This window comes from Rhinatrema bivittatum, chromosome 3 (assembly GCF_901001135.1).
Source record: "Rhinatrema bivittatum chromosome 3, aRhiBiv1.1, whole genome shotgun sequence".
Classification (NCBI taxonomy): domain Eukaryota; kingdom Metazoa; phylum Chordata; class Amphibia; order Gymnophiona; family Rhinatrematidae; genus Rhinatrema; species Rhinatrema bivittatum.
The window spans coordinates 560,477,728-560,492,951 of record NC_042617.1 but is presented as its reverse complement, the minus strand read 5'-3'; the positions used below and the strand labels follow the sequence as shown (position 1 = coordinate 560,492,951).

Genomic DNA, 15,224 nt, shown 5'->3' with positions numbered 1-15,224 from the left:
AGTGCCGGTCTCACTATATACTGCAGCTCCAAGAAGCAAAGTTGAAAAAGGAAAAAAAAAAAAAAAAGGAAAATGGAGCCCATTTCTTCCCAGCCATTACAGACTGCAATGTTCCACAGAAAGATAGTCTCCTGACAGGAATTCTGAACCTGTGCAGACCCTTAGTTTCTTTTTGGCTGGAAGACTGAACTGGATGATAAGGAGTTATTCTGCAGTAGTGCTACCTTTGCTCCATAAGGCTATCTGCTGAATCATAGAACAAAGCAGGACCAGTGGAGGCGGCAAGTAACTCGGACTGAAGACAGCAAATGGAAATTTACACATTAACACGCAAAGATGGCAGAAAAGCCAGCTGGCCCATCCAGTCCATACGCTAAGGACATATCCCAGCTGACAGCCACATAAGCTTTACTACCCCAAACCAAATAAGCCTGATACTTCACTTTCAATGCATATCCAGCATAGCTCTCTGCTTCAACAGCAGGGGGGTGAAGAAAAGAGGATTTATATTCAGACAACCACCAAGGACTGAATTGCACAAGCTGGGTAAACAAATGGGCATGGCTTGCTTATTGTGGCAGTTGCTGCCCCTAACCAATTAAGCTAGATACTTCACTTAGATGCAGCTCCAGCACTGCTCTCTACATCAATGGCTGGGGTGAAGGTAACTAGAACCAAAAAGATACTAATAAGGGCCAAGAGTAACAGATAAGTATGAGAAAAAAATATAAGTGTGAAGGCCCATCCAGTCTGCCCAGCAAGCTATTTGTTCTTCTGCTGTCATTTCTATGTTTCAATAAGAAGATAAAATCTATTTGCTTCTCCCCCCATTCCAGGCAGTTGAGCCATTCATACAAATTCCATACCCAATTCGCCCAACACCCCCTTCCAGCCACCAAATCCGGCAAGGATGCTGCTCAAGCATCCATAGCCTTTCTGGACACTGAGCCACCAACCTAACTGGTTTTTTGAGTTATATCCTGTTGGCACTTGCCCAGCTACCCCATGACATGCTATGTTTTCAGCTCATCCTCTCATCCCTTGTTTTCTCCTTACTGACTTGCCCGACAGTACCTGGTCACCATCAACCTATGGGCACCGATGTCATTAGTTTCTAGGGAGTTGTGGTCTGCTGGTGCCAACAGCTGCCCCATGGCCTGCTGTATCACTGGGATTAGACTTCAGTCCTATCTGACCCATGCATGTCCACATTCCATTACAAGGGCTGGCCTCCACCACTGCTGATAGGCCATTCCAGGATTTCTTATTGTTCTCATCCAATCTTAATTCAAGATCTAGGCCCTCTTCCATTTCTTACCCACCAGGTTTTAGAACATGGGTAGTAGGCAACTCCAGTCTGAGTGCTACAAGCGTTAGCTTTTCAGGATATCCACAAAGAATATGGACGAGACACTTTTGCAAGCACTACATCTTCTGTGGGGATACATACTTGTGGCAGGAGTTGCCGAACTCCACTTTATAGCATCCATACTGCCACCAAATCTAGCGAAGTGGGTCTTCAAAGGGAGTTCAGCCTCCTAGTTGATTGGCTTCCACACTGGACAATTTGGATTTAGCAGGATATAACAATGTTAAATAAAACAAATATGGTGTCTCCCAGCAGATTAACTCAACCTTCTTAAAAAAGTCTGAGGCAGCCATACCTTTGTTGTTAGGTGAGGAGGAGGAAGATGAAACTCTCAGCAGGAGAGGAAGGCTAAACAAGGGCTCAGAGAAAGACAGCAAGAGGCAGAGGCCTGGATGGGGCCAGAAATCCCAGATTCCAGCACTCAAGGACCAGAATCCTGGAGAATACCATGCTGGTAGGGGGACATAGGAGACAGCTTCTGTGGACGTTTAGCAGTTGTATAGTTATAATAGACAGCAGAACTTGCAAGCTTACTATGCGGCTGCTCAGTTGAAGGCGGTGCTTGATATGCATAAAACCATTCACCCTAAGCAGTGGGTTCAAGCGGGCCAACTTATGATAGGCAGGGTGCCCATGGCGGCACTGCCATGGCAGCCCAGATCTACTTGGACGCCGATTACCTGCATCCCCTGGTCTTTGGAGACTACCCTTACAGTTTGGGAAAGATATAGGGGGAAGGTGGTGGGGAACCATCCTTATTACTACCAATCACATATAGCTCACAATAGGCAATTTGTGATGGGCCATCAATCAAAAATCTTCCAGGATTGGCACCAGAGGGGCATTTTTACATTGGGTCACTTGCTCCAAGGAGGGGAAATTATGACCATGGCGCAGTTTATGGACACCTATAATTTACTACCCAATAGCTTTCTCCCATATGCCCAACTTCGACATTTTCTCGTAGACAAACAGAGCATGAGGAACACTAGATCTTTGTTTGAGAATATGTGCGTCAATGCTGATAAAATGTCTAAAGAGGTGTCTAAATTATACTCGCTGCTTACCACTGCAGAGAGTGTTGCTACCCCTCATTTAGTCAAATGGGAAACTGACTTGGGCTACGGATCACTACCAAATTAAGAACCCAGATATTTTTGTCAGCAAGCAAATGTTCAGTGTCTGCTCGACTACAGGAGCATAACTATAAAATGTTATATCGCTGGCATTTAGATCCAGTGAAGCTACATACAATCTATCCTTCTGTGTCTCCCTTGTGTTGGAGGCAGTGTGGGGGAACCGGTTCCTATCTTCATGTGTGGTGGGAATGTAGTAAGATAGTCCCTCTCTGGCAAGCTGTGAGTAAGTGGATGACTCAAATGTTTGACATCTCGGTTACTTTGAGGCCCATATCTGCCCTACTGAATGCGCCTATTGATTCCCTTACTGGAATACAACAAAAATTAAGTACGCACATTCTGATGGCTACCCGACTCACCATAGCCTACTACTGGAAATCGAGTAAGGTTCCCACAATAGGGGAAATTTACACAAAAATGCAAAGCCATAAAAGGTTGGATTATCTCACAGCATTACAGGCTGATCACATTGGTAAACATTGTAAGATCTGGAAAGCATTTCAGCCCCCTGCCGGGATATTATAAAGGATGTATCTCTCCATCTCTGTATCTTTCTTAATATATATGGAAAGGCATCCTGTTTTGGCTAGTCTACACACTCAGTTGAAGTACTTGAATGTATACTGGGGAATGGGCCTTATCACATGCCTATTCATAGTAACTTTAAAGTGGGACTAGCCAAAGGCACATAACTACAGGTTTGCGGCAGTCATGTAAAGAGGGTTGCGTTCATTGCAAGGGATGTTGGATGAACTGCTTATGAATCGACTCATGATTATGTAAGTTGTCATATAGTGTAGACTGTACATTCTAAATTTATTGTAAGGTATGTACTGCATGCTTGGGAGGGCGGGGGGGGGGGGGGGAGAGGGGTTTACACGTTATTAGCACTGAGCTTGATTGCGTCTTTTCCTATCTATTGCCATGATGTGTTATACGATGCTTGTGTCTGTTGTATCTGCTTCCTTGTTATGTATTGTTGATTGCTAGTTCATGTTATTGCAACCGACTGTGCTAATTGAAAATTAATAAAATTTAAATGGAAAAAAAAAAAAAATAATAGACAGCAGAATAGTGCTTTTGTTTTCCATAAAGATGCAAGTCTGCTTGTATATAAAAGCCTGTTGTCCATGCCTGGAAAGTCCTGATCTTTCACAAAAGCCATAAAATGATGGTGCCTATCACCTTCTGATCACCCATCAACCCTCCCTCTTACCTTACATGAGTCACTTATATTTTCTGGTAATGTCATCTGAGCAGAGGGCCCATTCAATCAGGAGGCATTACCTACACATAGAACTTCTGGAAAGTTTAGACAAGCCAGGCATAAACGGGTAAACATATGCCACACCCAATGTCAATGTGTGGTACTGCTTTATTATACATGGATCAAAACCTGATGCAGGAATGGTTAAGGAGGGATGAGCACAAACCTAAAGATGAGAGACTGAACTGCAGCACAGGTCAGTGTTGGATGCCATGCGCTGTCAGAAGGTGGCACAGCTCATCCACAGAAACTGTAAAACTCTAACATCACTGTACCAGATAAGGTGGCAGAAAGATACAGAAATAGCCCCAGTTGCATGATTAAGAGACTTCCACGTGCCCCTTGCTATGTATAATCTGTACCTATGACACCCTGAACTCCAGGAGGTGGCTCTCTAGCCCAAAAATTTAAGTATTAAAAAGAGCACGAGCAGTTTGAGAGAACGATATCCTACCCAACATACCCCGGCTTAAGGGTGAGGCTCATTCCCGGCTTGGTATGTGCAAGACAAAACCCATCTGGACCACTGCCCTTGATGGCATTTCATGGTCCGCCCAGTCAGTGAGTGCTAGCACTCTTAGAAAGAAAGACATCTTCCAAACAAAATATCTCGCTTGTTTAATCTAGGGACTGGTTTCAGTTAGTTTAGGGGTCAGGAAAGAGACTATTTTTAACCTGCAGAACAAAAACTGGCTTCATAGTCATGAGAGATTTTGGGCTGCTCTGCATTCCTCTGAACCACCACAAAATAAGTCAACCAAAAAATCAGTACAATTTCAAGAACACCAAATATAAATTTTCCATCCAATGCAACCTTTCAATAGGAATTAAAACAACCCTCCCCCCCACCCCCCACAGTACAAAGCTTCATGTTTATCCAAACTAGTGATGTAACCTGGCATATGTCCATAAGAACAATACAGGATCAAATACACTCACACTCGTAAGCCTGCAGCCCCAAAATGACTGAACATGAAGACTACCTCACACGTCGTAGTCAGACCTGGCACTTGGAATGTATTCCAGCTGGTCAGACAGGATAACAAATTCATTGTTCCCTCCTCTCAAGAGTATAATGGTATGTTGCCTTTATAAGCATTACATAGGAAAATCTTTAAGATTTGGACACAGGTCACAAGAAAAGCATGGACCATTTAAAATCACCATTCCCCTGCCCCCTTCAGATGTCCGACATTTGATGCAGGTGAAGTACAGCAATATACCCCACTGCTTATTCAGCTCTTAAAAGCTTTTTAAAGTTAGTAAGTACTGGAAGCCAACATCCTACAAGAAGAAGTTTCATGCAGCCTCCCGATTAGATTTCAAAACATCCTGCCTAAACCAGCAAAGCTAGAGAGAGAGTGGGGCTAAGCATTGTCCCCTCGACATACAATGAAAGACGGCATTTAGTAATTCTAGCCCACTGTTTTACAGAGCCCAAGGCTACCTGCATAAAAACTACAGACACAAAGTTTGAGGTCACCTCCAACAATCCCTTTTCTTCTCCTTGTGCACAAGTTTCCTACATAGGATTAGAAAACAGCACCACATTATCCAGGTTACACCACCAAGTAACTTTAGCATAGCCTCCAAAAACATTTAACATAGCAATACTGCTACTCTGCTGGGTTGTTTGGTTTTTTTTTTTTGTGGGGAGAAGTAAAATTTGATGACACTTCTTTTGCACCAAAAGAGTACTAGAACCTAGTAACTAGCTCAGACTCCATGATCAAGCAAAATAAGGCAGTCACAAGTCTACAAGGGACACGAAGTCGTGCATCTGCCCCCGGTTTCAGTTTTCTGCAACTTTTGAAAAGAACAATATTAGACAATCAAAAGGTTGTAGGGAAGAGGCACGGTGTTTATCTTTGGTTGGATTCCTAACTTTAGCCCAGTGGAGCTATAAACCACAATGCTATATACACACACTTTTTTTTAAAATGTGGAATTCTGTACATTCCAGAAGTTTCAGGAGAGTTAAGTCTGAGGGCCAGAGGTAATAAGCTCCCTACCCATAGACCCAGAATAGAAGAAAAGCCTTAGTAAATCCAGCTATTAAGAAATTTTGCAAGGGGGGAAGTTAACTTTCTACCCTAAAAATGTTTCCTGAGCCTTAAAATTTGGCCTTTAGAACATAAGATTTTCCATACTGGGTCAGACCAAGGATCCATCAAGCCTAGTATGCTGTTCCCAACAGTGGCCAATCCAGGTCATAAGTACCTGGCAGGATCCCAGAAAGTAGATATACCTGGGATAAGCAGCATGGAATATAAGCAGTGGATTTCCCCAAGTCTACCTTAATAATGGACTTTTCTTCCAGGAACTCGGCCAAACTTTTTTTTTTTTTTTTTTTAATCTCAGCTACACTAACAGCTTTCACTACATCCTCCAGCAACAAATTCCAGCTTAACTATGTATTGAGTAAAAAATATTTTCTTCTATTTGTCTTAAAATGTAGCCGTTAACTTCATTGAATCTTCCCTAGTCTTTGTACTTTTTGAAAAACAGTAAACCACCGATTCATATTTACCCATTCTACTCCACTCATTACTTTAGAGTTCTATCATATCTCCCCTCATCCTCTTCTTCATGCTGAAGAGTCCTAACCTCTTTAGCCTTTCCTTACAGGGGAAGCATTCCATCCCCCTTATCATTTTAGTTGCCTTTCTCCGTACCTTTTCTAATTCTGCTACATCTTTGAGATGCAGTGACCAAAACTGCAGACAATACTCAAGATGAGGTCGCACCATGGAGCGATACAGAGGTAAGATGCAATTCTCCATTCTTTTCCTAATAATTCCTAGCATTTTATTGGTTTTCTTGGCTGCTGCTGAAACACACTGAGCGGAGGATTTTAACATACTATTCACGATGATACCTAGAACCTTTTCCTGGGTGGCGATTCCCAATGTGGAACCTTTTATTGTGTCGCTATAATTTGGGTTGCTCTTCCCTACATGCATCACTTTGCACATATCCACATTAAAGTCATCTGCCAATTGGATGCCCAGCCTTACAAGGTCCTCTTGTAATTTCTCACAATACTCTTGATATAACAACTTTGATCAGCTCACTCTTCGTTCCCATCTCTAGGTAATTTATAAAAATGTTGCAGTGGTTCTAGAACAGATCCCTGGGGCACTCCACTGTTCACGCCCCTCCACCGAGAAAAAAAAAATGACCACTTACCCCTACTCTCCGTTTTCTATCCTTTTAACCAGTTCTCAATCCACAATACAGCATTGCATCCTACTCCATGACTTTTTCCTCAAGAGTTTCTCATGGGGTACTTTATCAAACACCTTTCTTAAAATCCAGATACACTATATCAACTGGCTCAAAACAAAACAAAAGTAGCAAACTGATAAGACAGGCCTTTCTTTTGCTAAATGCATTAAACTATGTCTACCTACAAGTCCAGCAATTTTTTCAACCATTTTTCCCAGCACCTATACTCACTGGACTGTAGTTTTCCCGGATAACTCCTGGAACAGTTTTTAAAAACCAGTGTTAACATGGCCACCCTCTAATCTTCAGGTACTGAAGCTGATTTTAATGATAATGTTAGTAATCCTGTAAACTGTCTGCAACTTCATGTTTCAGCTCTTTCAGGACTCTGGGATATATATACCATCTGGTCCAGGTGATTTACTACTCTAGTTTGCCCTAGTACATTTTCTGGGTTCAGTGAGGTTTGTTTCAGTTCCTCTGAATCATCACCTTTAAATATCACTTTGGTATGGGTATCTGCCTTATATCTTCTTCAATAAAGACCAAAACAAAAAAATATTCATTTAATCTCTCCACTAAGGCCTTGTCCTCCCTCAGCATCCCTTGATCTAATGATCCAAGTGGCTCCCTCACAGGCTTTTTGCTTCAAATATACCTGAAAGATATTATAGAGTTTTTGCTTTCACAGCAAGCTTCTTTTCAAATTCAGTCTTTGCCTTCCTTATCAGTGCTTATATTGTTTCCTGTTTTCTATGTTCAGATAACTTTTCCATTTTTTGAAAGATGTTCTTTTGGCTAGAACAGACTCTCTCCTCACCTTTTAACCATACTGGCAGCTGTCTGGCCTTCCTTCCACCAGTTTTAAATGCATGGAGTGCAGCACCCTTTGGATTGGTTTGCCACAAAAAATAATCAGTGTTACAATTGATACAAAAAGCTGCTGCCAGAATTCCTTTGGATCTTTCATGGTACGACCATATTGTGCCGGCTTTAAAAATTCTTCGTTGGTTACCGGTGAAGAGTAGATCTAAATTTCTGTTGCTGGTGATCATTCATAAATTAATGTACTCTGATTATTCTTGTTCCTTGAAGGAAAAGCCACATTGATATATGCCAAATAGGAGTTTTCACTCCACGGGAGCAAGTTTATTGCAAGTTCCTAGTTCACGATATTACTACTATGAACAAATCAGGTCTAGGGATTGTTCTTTTGTTGTGCCCACTTTGTGGCACGTTACCAAAGTTGACAAAAGAAAGGGACAGGAAAGTTAATCAGCCTTCTAAATTCTATTTTATTTGAGGAAAGTTTTAGAGAATGATTTTAATTGCTTATTATATGCTGATATTGATATATGTATACATGGACTTGTTATAAATGAAAAAAAAAAAAAGGTTTCCCATGTATCATCACACCTATGCTTTTCTTAAGCAAGAAAGAACTCATAAACTGAACTTAATCATTACTTATGTTATTTCCTAAGCCTAATAACAGTTTGTACTTTACAACCATTGTTAACCCCCCCATTTCCCTATAACCTAATTTTGTAAACCATTATGATGGCGTTATTTTAACGTTTCCGAATGACGGTATATAAAACTCTTCAAATAAATGTATATTGAACAGTATTTTGGTTTGTATGTAATTATTTTACATATGTAAAGTTATCCACACTGAACAAGATTTTAAATTAAAATAATAAATCTAGTCTGGGCTTTCAAGATGGTATCTTTAATTGATGTCCATGCCGGATGTAAACGCTTGACTTTTGCAGCTGCTCCTTTCAGTTTTCTCATAACTATTTTACTCATGTTATCATTCTCCCTTCTGAAAGTTAAATGCCATCACAGTAGATTAGTGTCCTCCCTCCAGTTAAAGTCAAATTTGATCATGTTATGATCACTACTACAGTGTCCCCAACACCCTTGCACCAAATCATGAATTTCATTAATAATTAGGTCTAAAATAGCTCCCTCCCCCCCTCGTTAGTTTTCATTCCAGCTATGACAAGAAGCAGTCATTTATTTTATCTACAAACTTTAAACCCAGATTTTAGATGCCCTGCACGCATAAAATCCGGGCTTTACGCGCAGAGAGCTAATTTTCGAAGGGGCCCAGCCACATGCGTAAAGTCAGATATGCGCACACGTGCCAGGCAGGACAGCACCATTGTTCGCTGTCCCGAAGACCCAGCTGCTGGCACACACAACTTACTTCACTCGGGAGCTGAAGTAAGTTGTGCAATAAAGAAAAAAAAAGGTAAGGTTTAGGGGGTGGGGAGGAGAAGTTCCCTCCCAGTCCAGAATGCATAGCTACGCAGAAATTACAGAAGTCCTCCCCCCCCTTTGCACTCACATACATGTGCGGATTATAAAATCCAATGCACCTGGGCGCAGCCCACTTATTTTAGAACATGCATGCGTATGTTATAAAAATCAGCATGCGCACACATGGACATGCGCACTTTATAAAATCTACCCCTTTTCCTTTTTAGCATATTCTGATGTGACATTTACCCAATCAATGCCGGGTTAACTGAAATCACCCATTATACTTTCTGCTAATTTTGTTACCTTCCCTAATTTCTGTTAGCATTTCGTTATCTGTCTGTTCATTGGGATCCATTATTTTCTACCCTCCTATATTATGAAGCCTGCTGCTACTGTATTTCAAGATAGCCTGAACAGTGGTGTGTGTAACTGAATTACCCACGACATCTTTTTATGAATTGCTTATTTTTCTATGTAAGTTGGAATAGTTTCTCAACTTGATATGAAAATGGGAGGGGCTTAGCCAACAAATGCCTTGCTGGGGCAGGAGTCTGGAGAGGTGGAGCAGCTACTCTGGGTCCTTGCAAAACATCTGAATTTTGGGATGACTCTTCCAGGTTCCCATACATTGAAGCAGGGCCTGAAATTGCCAACATGATCTGGGGTGAATATTCTGGGTGCCCAGATGCCATGTTGGCAGTTTTCGATGTTCAGAACCTGAGGCCCATTTCAAGAAACAGACCTGGAGTCTATTATGCATGCAGTCTTTGAGAACTTGAGACTTTACTGGCTACATGCCACAGATGTAAAAAAAAAAAAAAAAAAAAAATCCCTTTTACTGTTATTGTTTTTTCTTTGGAATTGTGGGGCAAATACTTCTGCTTTTTTACAGAACACACACCCACCAGCCAGCTATAAATAACACATATCTTCTTTACAGTAAAGAAAAAAAAAGGCATATCCCTGACAAAAAAAAAAAGGGCAAAACGGCGCACTGAGAAGTAACGCCTACTGTATATTCAAGCTTTCAAGAAGACAGAGGTATCAAATTCTCTTGCCCCAGCACTTCCTGCTCCTAAGAGAACAAAACATGTCCTAACAACCCAGCCCCGAACACACCAAGCCGACCGCGCCAACGCACGAAAACGGCGCGCACGTAAAATAATGCACGCGTGCACGGTATCGATTAGGGATTTACCCCGCATTTGTTTTATCTTCTACAATCAGTGTTACGATTTTCACTTTTAGCCTCTCTGAAAGGAAAGAGTCCCTGCCTCTGGGGGGTGGGGGAGGGGGAGTTTAACCAAGAATTGAAGCTGCACTTTTTTGGGATGGGGCCCGCTCACCGTAGTCCATGATGCTCCGGCAGTCCCAGTTGTCGTTGTTGGGGTTGCGGTTCAGGCAGGTGTGCCAGAGCGAGGCGTACTCCCGGCCCGAGTCCGTCTCCACCCAGCCGCGGCCCGCCAGCGCGATGATGTCGAAGATGATGGCGCAGAGCAGCAGCAGCGGCAGGATCCACTTGCAGCGCGGGTAGGCAATGCCGCACTTGAACATGGCGGCGGCGGCGGCGGCAGCGCGAGGCGGCTGCAAACGGCCCAGAAGAAGAGTCCGTGCAAGGAGGAGATGGCGGCGGCGCCCGGACTCTGAGCTCTGGGGGCGGGCGCGGGAGGCGTTTATAAAGGAGGAGCAGGGCCCGTCCCCCCGGCTGACTCACCGCTGCGCAGGAATCCGTCGGAGCCGGAGGTGGGGCTGCGGCCTGAGCCCGGCTTCCCGTCTCTGCACTGGGAATGTTGCACACGGCTCCCCTCCTCTGCTCAGCCGCTCTGCAAGCTGAACGCCTCCTACCGCCGTGGCGTGCAAGAGCAGCAGCTCACGGAGGACTCCCTGCCTCTCTCCTCTCTCTCACGCTGAGCTCCGGTCGCTCTCTCTGCTGGACTGCGAATACAACTGGTTCCCGATAAGGCTGGCTCTCTGCAGGGCCTCCTAGCTCGGCCCTCACCAGCCACGCAGCCCTCCTGCCCCCAGTCTCAAACAACTGTTTACTGCTCCGGCCCCCTCCCCTCCATGCCTATTTTAAAATAGGACCTGGAAGGGAAGGAAATGGCTGGATAAGGACAGAGGAATTGTTTTGGAGGGGGGGTTCCTGGACAGTAGCCAGGGTTGAAACCTTGACAATTGGGGCTACTGCTCACAAGTTTCAAACTTATATTAATTCAACCCCTTTTTATGTTTCGCATCTGCTCAGGGCCGGTGCTACCTTTTTTGCTGCCCTGTGCGAACAATTATTGTGCTGCACCCCCACCCCCCATTCATTCAGTCTCTTTCCCTGGCCCGCCGGTCAAATAAAGCCCAGCTCTCTCCTGCAATCTATATTTTTTTAAACTGACACACCCCCACCCACTCCAGAACCTATGGACAGGGAAGGTATTAGGTACCCTAGGCAAATCTTACAGCCTTGCGCCCCACACTCACTCTCTCTCTCTCCCACACCCTTTACAGACACACAAATTATGTGTTTATAACATTTTACATGACACCATTCAAAAGTACAGTCTTCTGAGGCAAAAATCTATTTATTTAGACATTTATATACTGTCATTCCAAATATTACGTAAAACATGCATATTATATTTGCATGCACTGCTGTGTGGTGCCTACTAGAAAACTGCAACAACAACAAAAGACACTTGAAACCCCTATGGAATTAGATTTTTTGTAATGCGTGTGGGCTTGGCCCTCAGAAAGCCATGAATAAACAGAATTACCATTACAATACAGTAAACCTCCCATACCAAAACAACCCTAACAACCTTATCTATGAAAAGGCAACACTGCGCATATTTCACAAGGCTCTAGAACACCAATAAAGCTCTTAATAGGAAATCAGACTGCTATAGGTCCCTCACAGAAATTACATGCCAGCAAAATAATCACCTTGGTCACATATGCAGAACACAGAGAGACCCTGACCAAATACAGAATAAAGAGATCAGAAAGTACCAACAGAAATGTGCTGAGATGAACTGAACTGGAACCCACAACAAGCCAGTCTCTATATGTAGAGCAACAATGGAAAAATAGAATCATCACCATTCTTCATAAAACATTCAATAATAAAATCAAGAAATATAAAACATCAATCATAATACTAAAATCTTATTCATAAATATAATATTTCAAATCAGTTAATGAATAGAATAACGAAAATTTATTTATTTATTTAAAGTCTCTTATATACCGATGTCCGTTCGCACATCGCATCGGTTCACAATAAACAAGAACTTATAGGCAGAGCCCTTACATAAAACAGGAGGTATACAATTAACTATAGGGCAGAGCCCTTACATATAACCAGAGAAAAACAGAGACTATGGGGAGGGTCAAGGGTGGGGAGGGTAAGGGGTAGAGAAAGAAAAACAATGCATTAATAAACTATAAGTTATATAATATAACTAAAAAAACATAACTTCAAAACGTACAATGTACAAAATGGGGGACAAAGATTATTCCGTGTTCCGTATTCAAACCGATTTCATATTCGAAGATAGCAAATATACAATACACATGATATTTATGTAATAGGGGGCGTCATGGTGTAGGCTTGCTGAAAGAGCCAGGTTTTCAGTTTTTTTTTGAAAATGGGTGTGTATGTCTCCATGCGAATATCATGCGGTAAGGAGTTCCAAATGGTGGGGCCGGCTAGAGAGAAAGCTCTGCTTATGGTAGAGGAAAGTTTGAATGATTTGATGGATTGGGCACGTAGTGTTCCTTGTAGAGCTGGGCGTGTGGGTCTATTGGAAGTACGGGGAAGGAGTGGGGGGTTGATCCAATTGAGGTTGGAGTTTAGCAAACTTTAGCAAACTATTCATTGTTTTAGATTTTTATTTTTATTATATATTTTTGTAATTTTGAGCTTTTATAATTTGATAATCTTTATGTTCTTTTAAATTTAAATCTTTATTTACATTTGTTTTTTATTTAGTTATGTAAACCGTTTTGATTAAACACTGTTTGTAAAGACGGTATACAAACACTTTTAAATAAATAAATAAATGATGGAAAGTGCTTTATAAAGAATTCGTGATTGTATTGGGAGCCAGTGAAGTTCGATAAGTATGGGAGTGATATGGTCCCTTTTTTTGGAATTTGACAGTATACGAGCGGCGGCATTTTGTAATAGTTGTAACGGCTTGGTGTGTGAGGCGGGGATGCCAAGGAGGATTGCGTTACAGTAGTCTATTTTGGATAGAATAATAGACTGGAGTACTGTACGGAAATCCGTGAAATGCAGCAGGGGTTTGAGTTTTTTTATTGTTTGTAGCTTGAAATAACATTCCTTTATGATGGAGTTAATATATGATTTGAATGTGAGGTGATTATCAATAAGTACACCTAAATTTCCCAACCATCAATAAAATATGTAACATCCCCTTGACTGCTTACATTGCAGGGCGCGGCCCGACCTGGCGGGAGCCCCCCCAAGGGCAGACTCCGTTGGTCCTCGCGTTCTTGGCGCCTGGTGCCTCCACCTGGGGAAGAAGGTGTTAGTGGGTGGGAGTTCCCTCCCTTCACCCCAGGAAAACAAATGGGACTGTGAACAAGGCTGGCAGTATGTATAAATATATATAGAATAGAAGCGACCTCCTGCGTTCCCGCTTACTCAAGTATTATTATTATCCTCTCCCCCTTCATCCAAAGTCTCACCCATGAGAAAAGATGCAACTGGGCTGGTGGGCAGTGTTGGGGAGGGGGGGTTGGTGTCCACACGTCTCCCGCTCCCGGCCTGTTGGTGGAGTCCATACCCGCCTGGGGCACCCAACTCTGCTAGTGGGGGTCCTCTCACTCAAAGGGGGGGGGGGGGGTGGACACTCCACCTCCAGGCCTGCTTCTGTCTTTCAGTTCTCCTCTCTCAGTAGGAAGGTTTTCCCTGACTTGGGTTTATAGCTCCACTAGGTTCATGGCTGTTTTACTATTCAGTGGTTCTGGCCCTACACAGTCTCAGCTTTCAGTGATTCTAGCTCTACTAAACTCATGGCTAGTCATACACTGTTACCCACCCTAGCTTTTTGCTTTATCTATTGTTTGACCCTCTATGGGTCACCTCTCAGGCAAAAGGCCAAGACCCATGGAAAGGGACCATGTGCATATCCTTCTATCCTGCCTGGCTAATCCCCCTGTTGTCCCTGTTGTTGTTAGTCGGGGTGAAAAATCTGTTTGCTTCCTAGGACTGTTTTCCAGTACATGTTTCTTATAAATCCCTTTCCCAGTAATAGTTCTGTAATTTTAGGTGTTTGATTTTTTAGTGATATTTCCTACAAAATTACCAGTAGACGTCTAGGGGGCTGTGACATGCAAATCCACTACTTGAATCTGTGACTCATATATTCAATGGTCAGTTAAGCACTTCACAGTAAGGGATATTTTAGGTTTCCTGGGCTGACGGCTCAAATTAAAGAGCTGCATTGTTCGCCCCTTTTTTTTTCCTAAATGGTAGCATGCTCAAACCTCTGTCTCTTTTGTGTGTAGGGGGAGTGTTACATAGAAACATAGAAATGACGGCAGAAGAAGACCAAACGGCCCATCCAGTCTGCCCAGCAAGCTTCACACTTTTTTTACTTCTCATACTTATCTGTTTCTCTTGGCTCTTAGTAACCTTTTGGTTCTATTTCCCTTCCACCCACACCATTAATGTAGAGAGCAGTATTGGAACTGCATCTAAGTGAAATATCTAGCTTAATTAGTTAGGGGTAGTAACCGCCGCAATAAGCAAGCTACACCCATGCTTATTTGTTTACCCAGACTATGTAATTCTGTCCTTGTTGGTTGTTCTCATATAGATCCACTTTTCTTCATCCCCCCTGCCGTTGAATCAGAGAGCTATGCTGGATATGCATGAAGTATCGGTCTTCCTCCCCTGCCGTTGAAGCAGAGAGCTATGCTAGATATGCGT

The 15,224-nt window shown here is 42.8% G+C and overlaps 1 protein-coding gene across 1 annotated transcript in view; it reads right to left on the bottom strand.

Annotated features, from left to right (window-relative positions):
- Positions 1 to 11,198, bottom strand: part of PERP (p53 apoptosis effector related to PMP22) — a 38,293-nt gene extending 27,095 nt beyond the window's left edge. Inside the window, exon 1 of the mRNA XM_029596477.1 lies at positions 10,621 to 11,198. Within this exon, the coding sequence (XP_029452337.1) occupies positions 10,621 to 10,828 (208 nt within the window). The 5' untranslated portion in view covers positions 10,829 to 11,198. The remainder of the gene's footprint in view (positions 1 to 10,620) is intronic.
- Between the last annotated feature and the right edge of the window lie 4,026 nt (positions 11,199 to 15,224).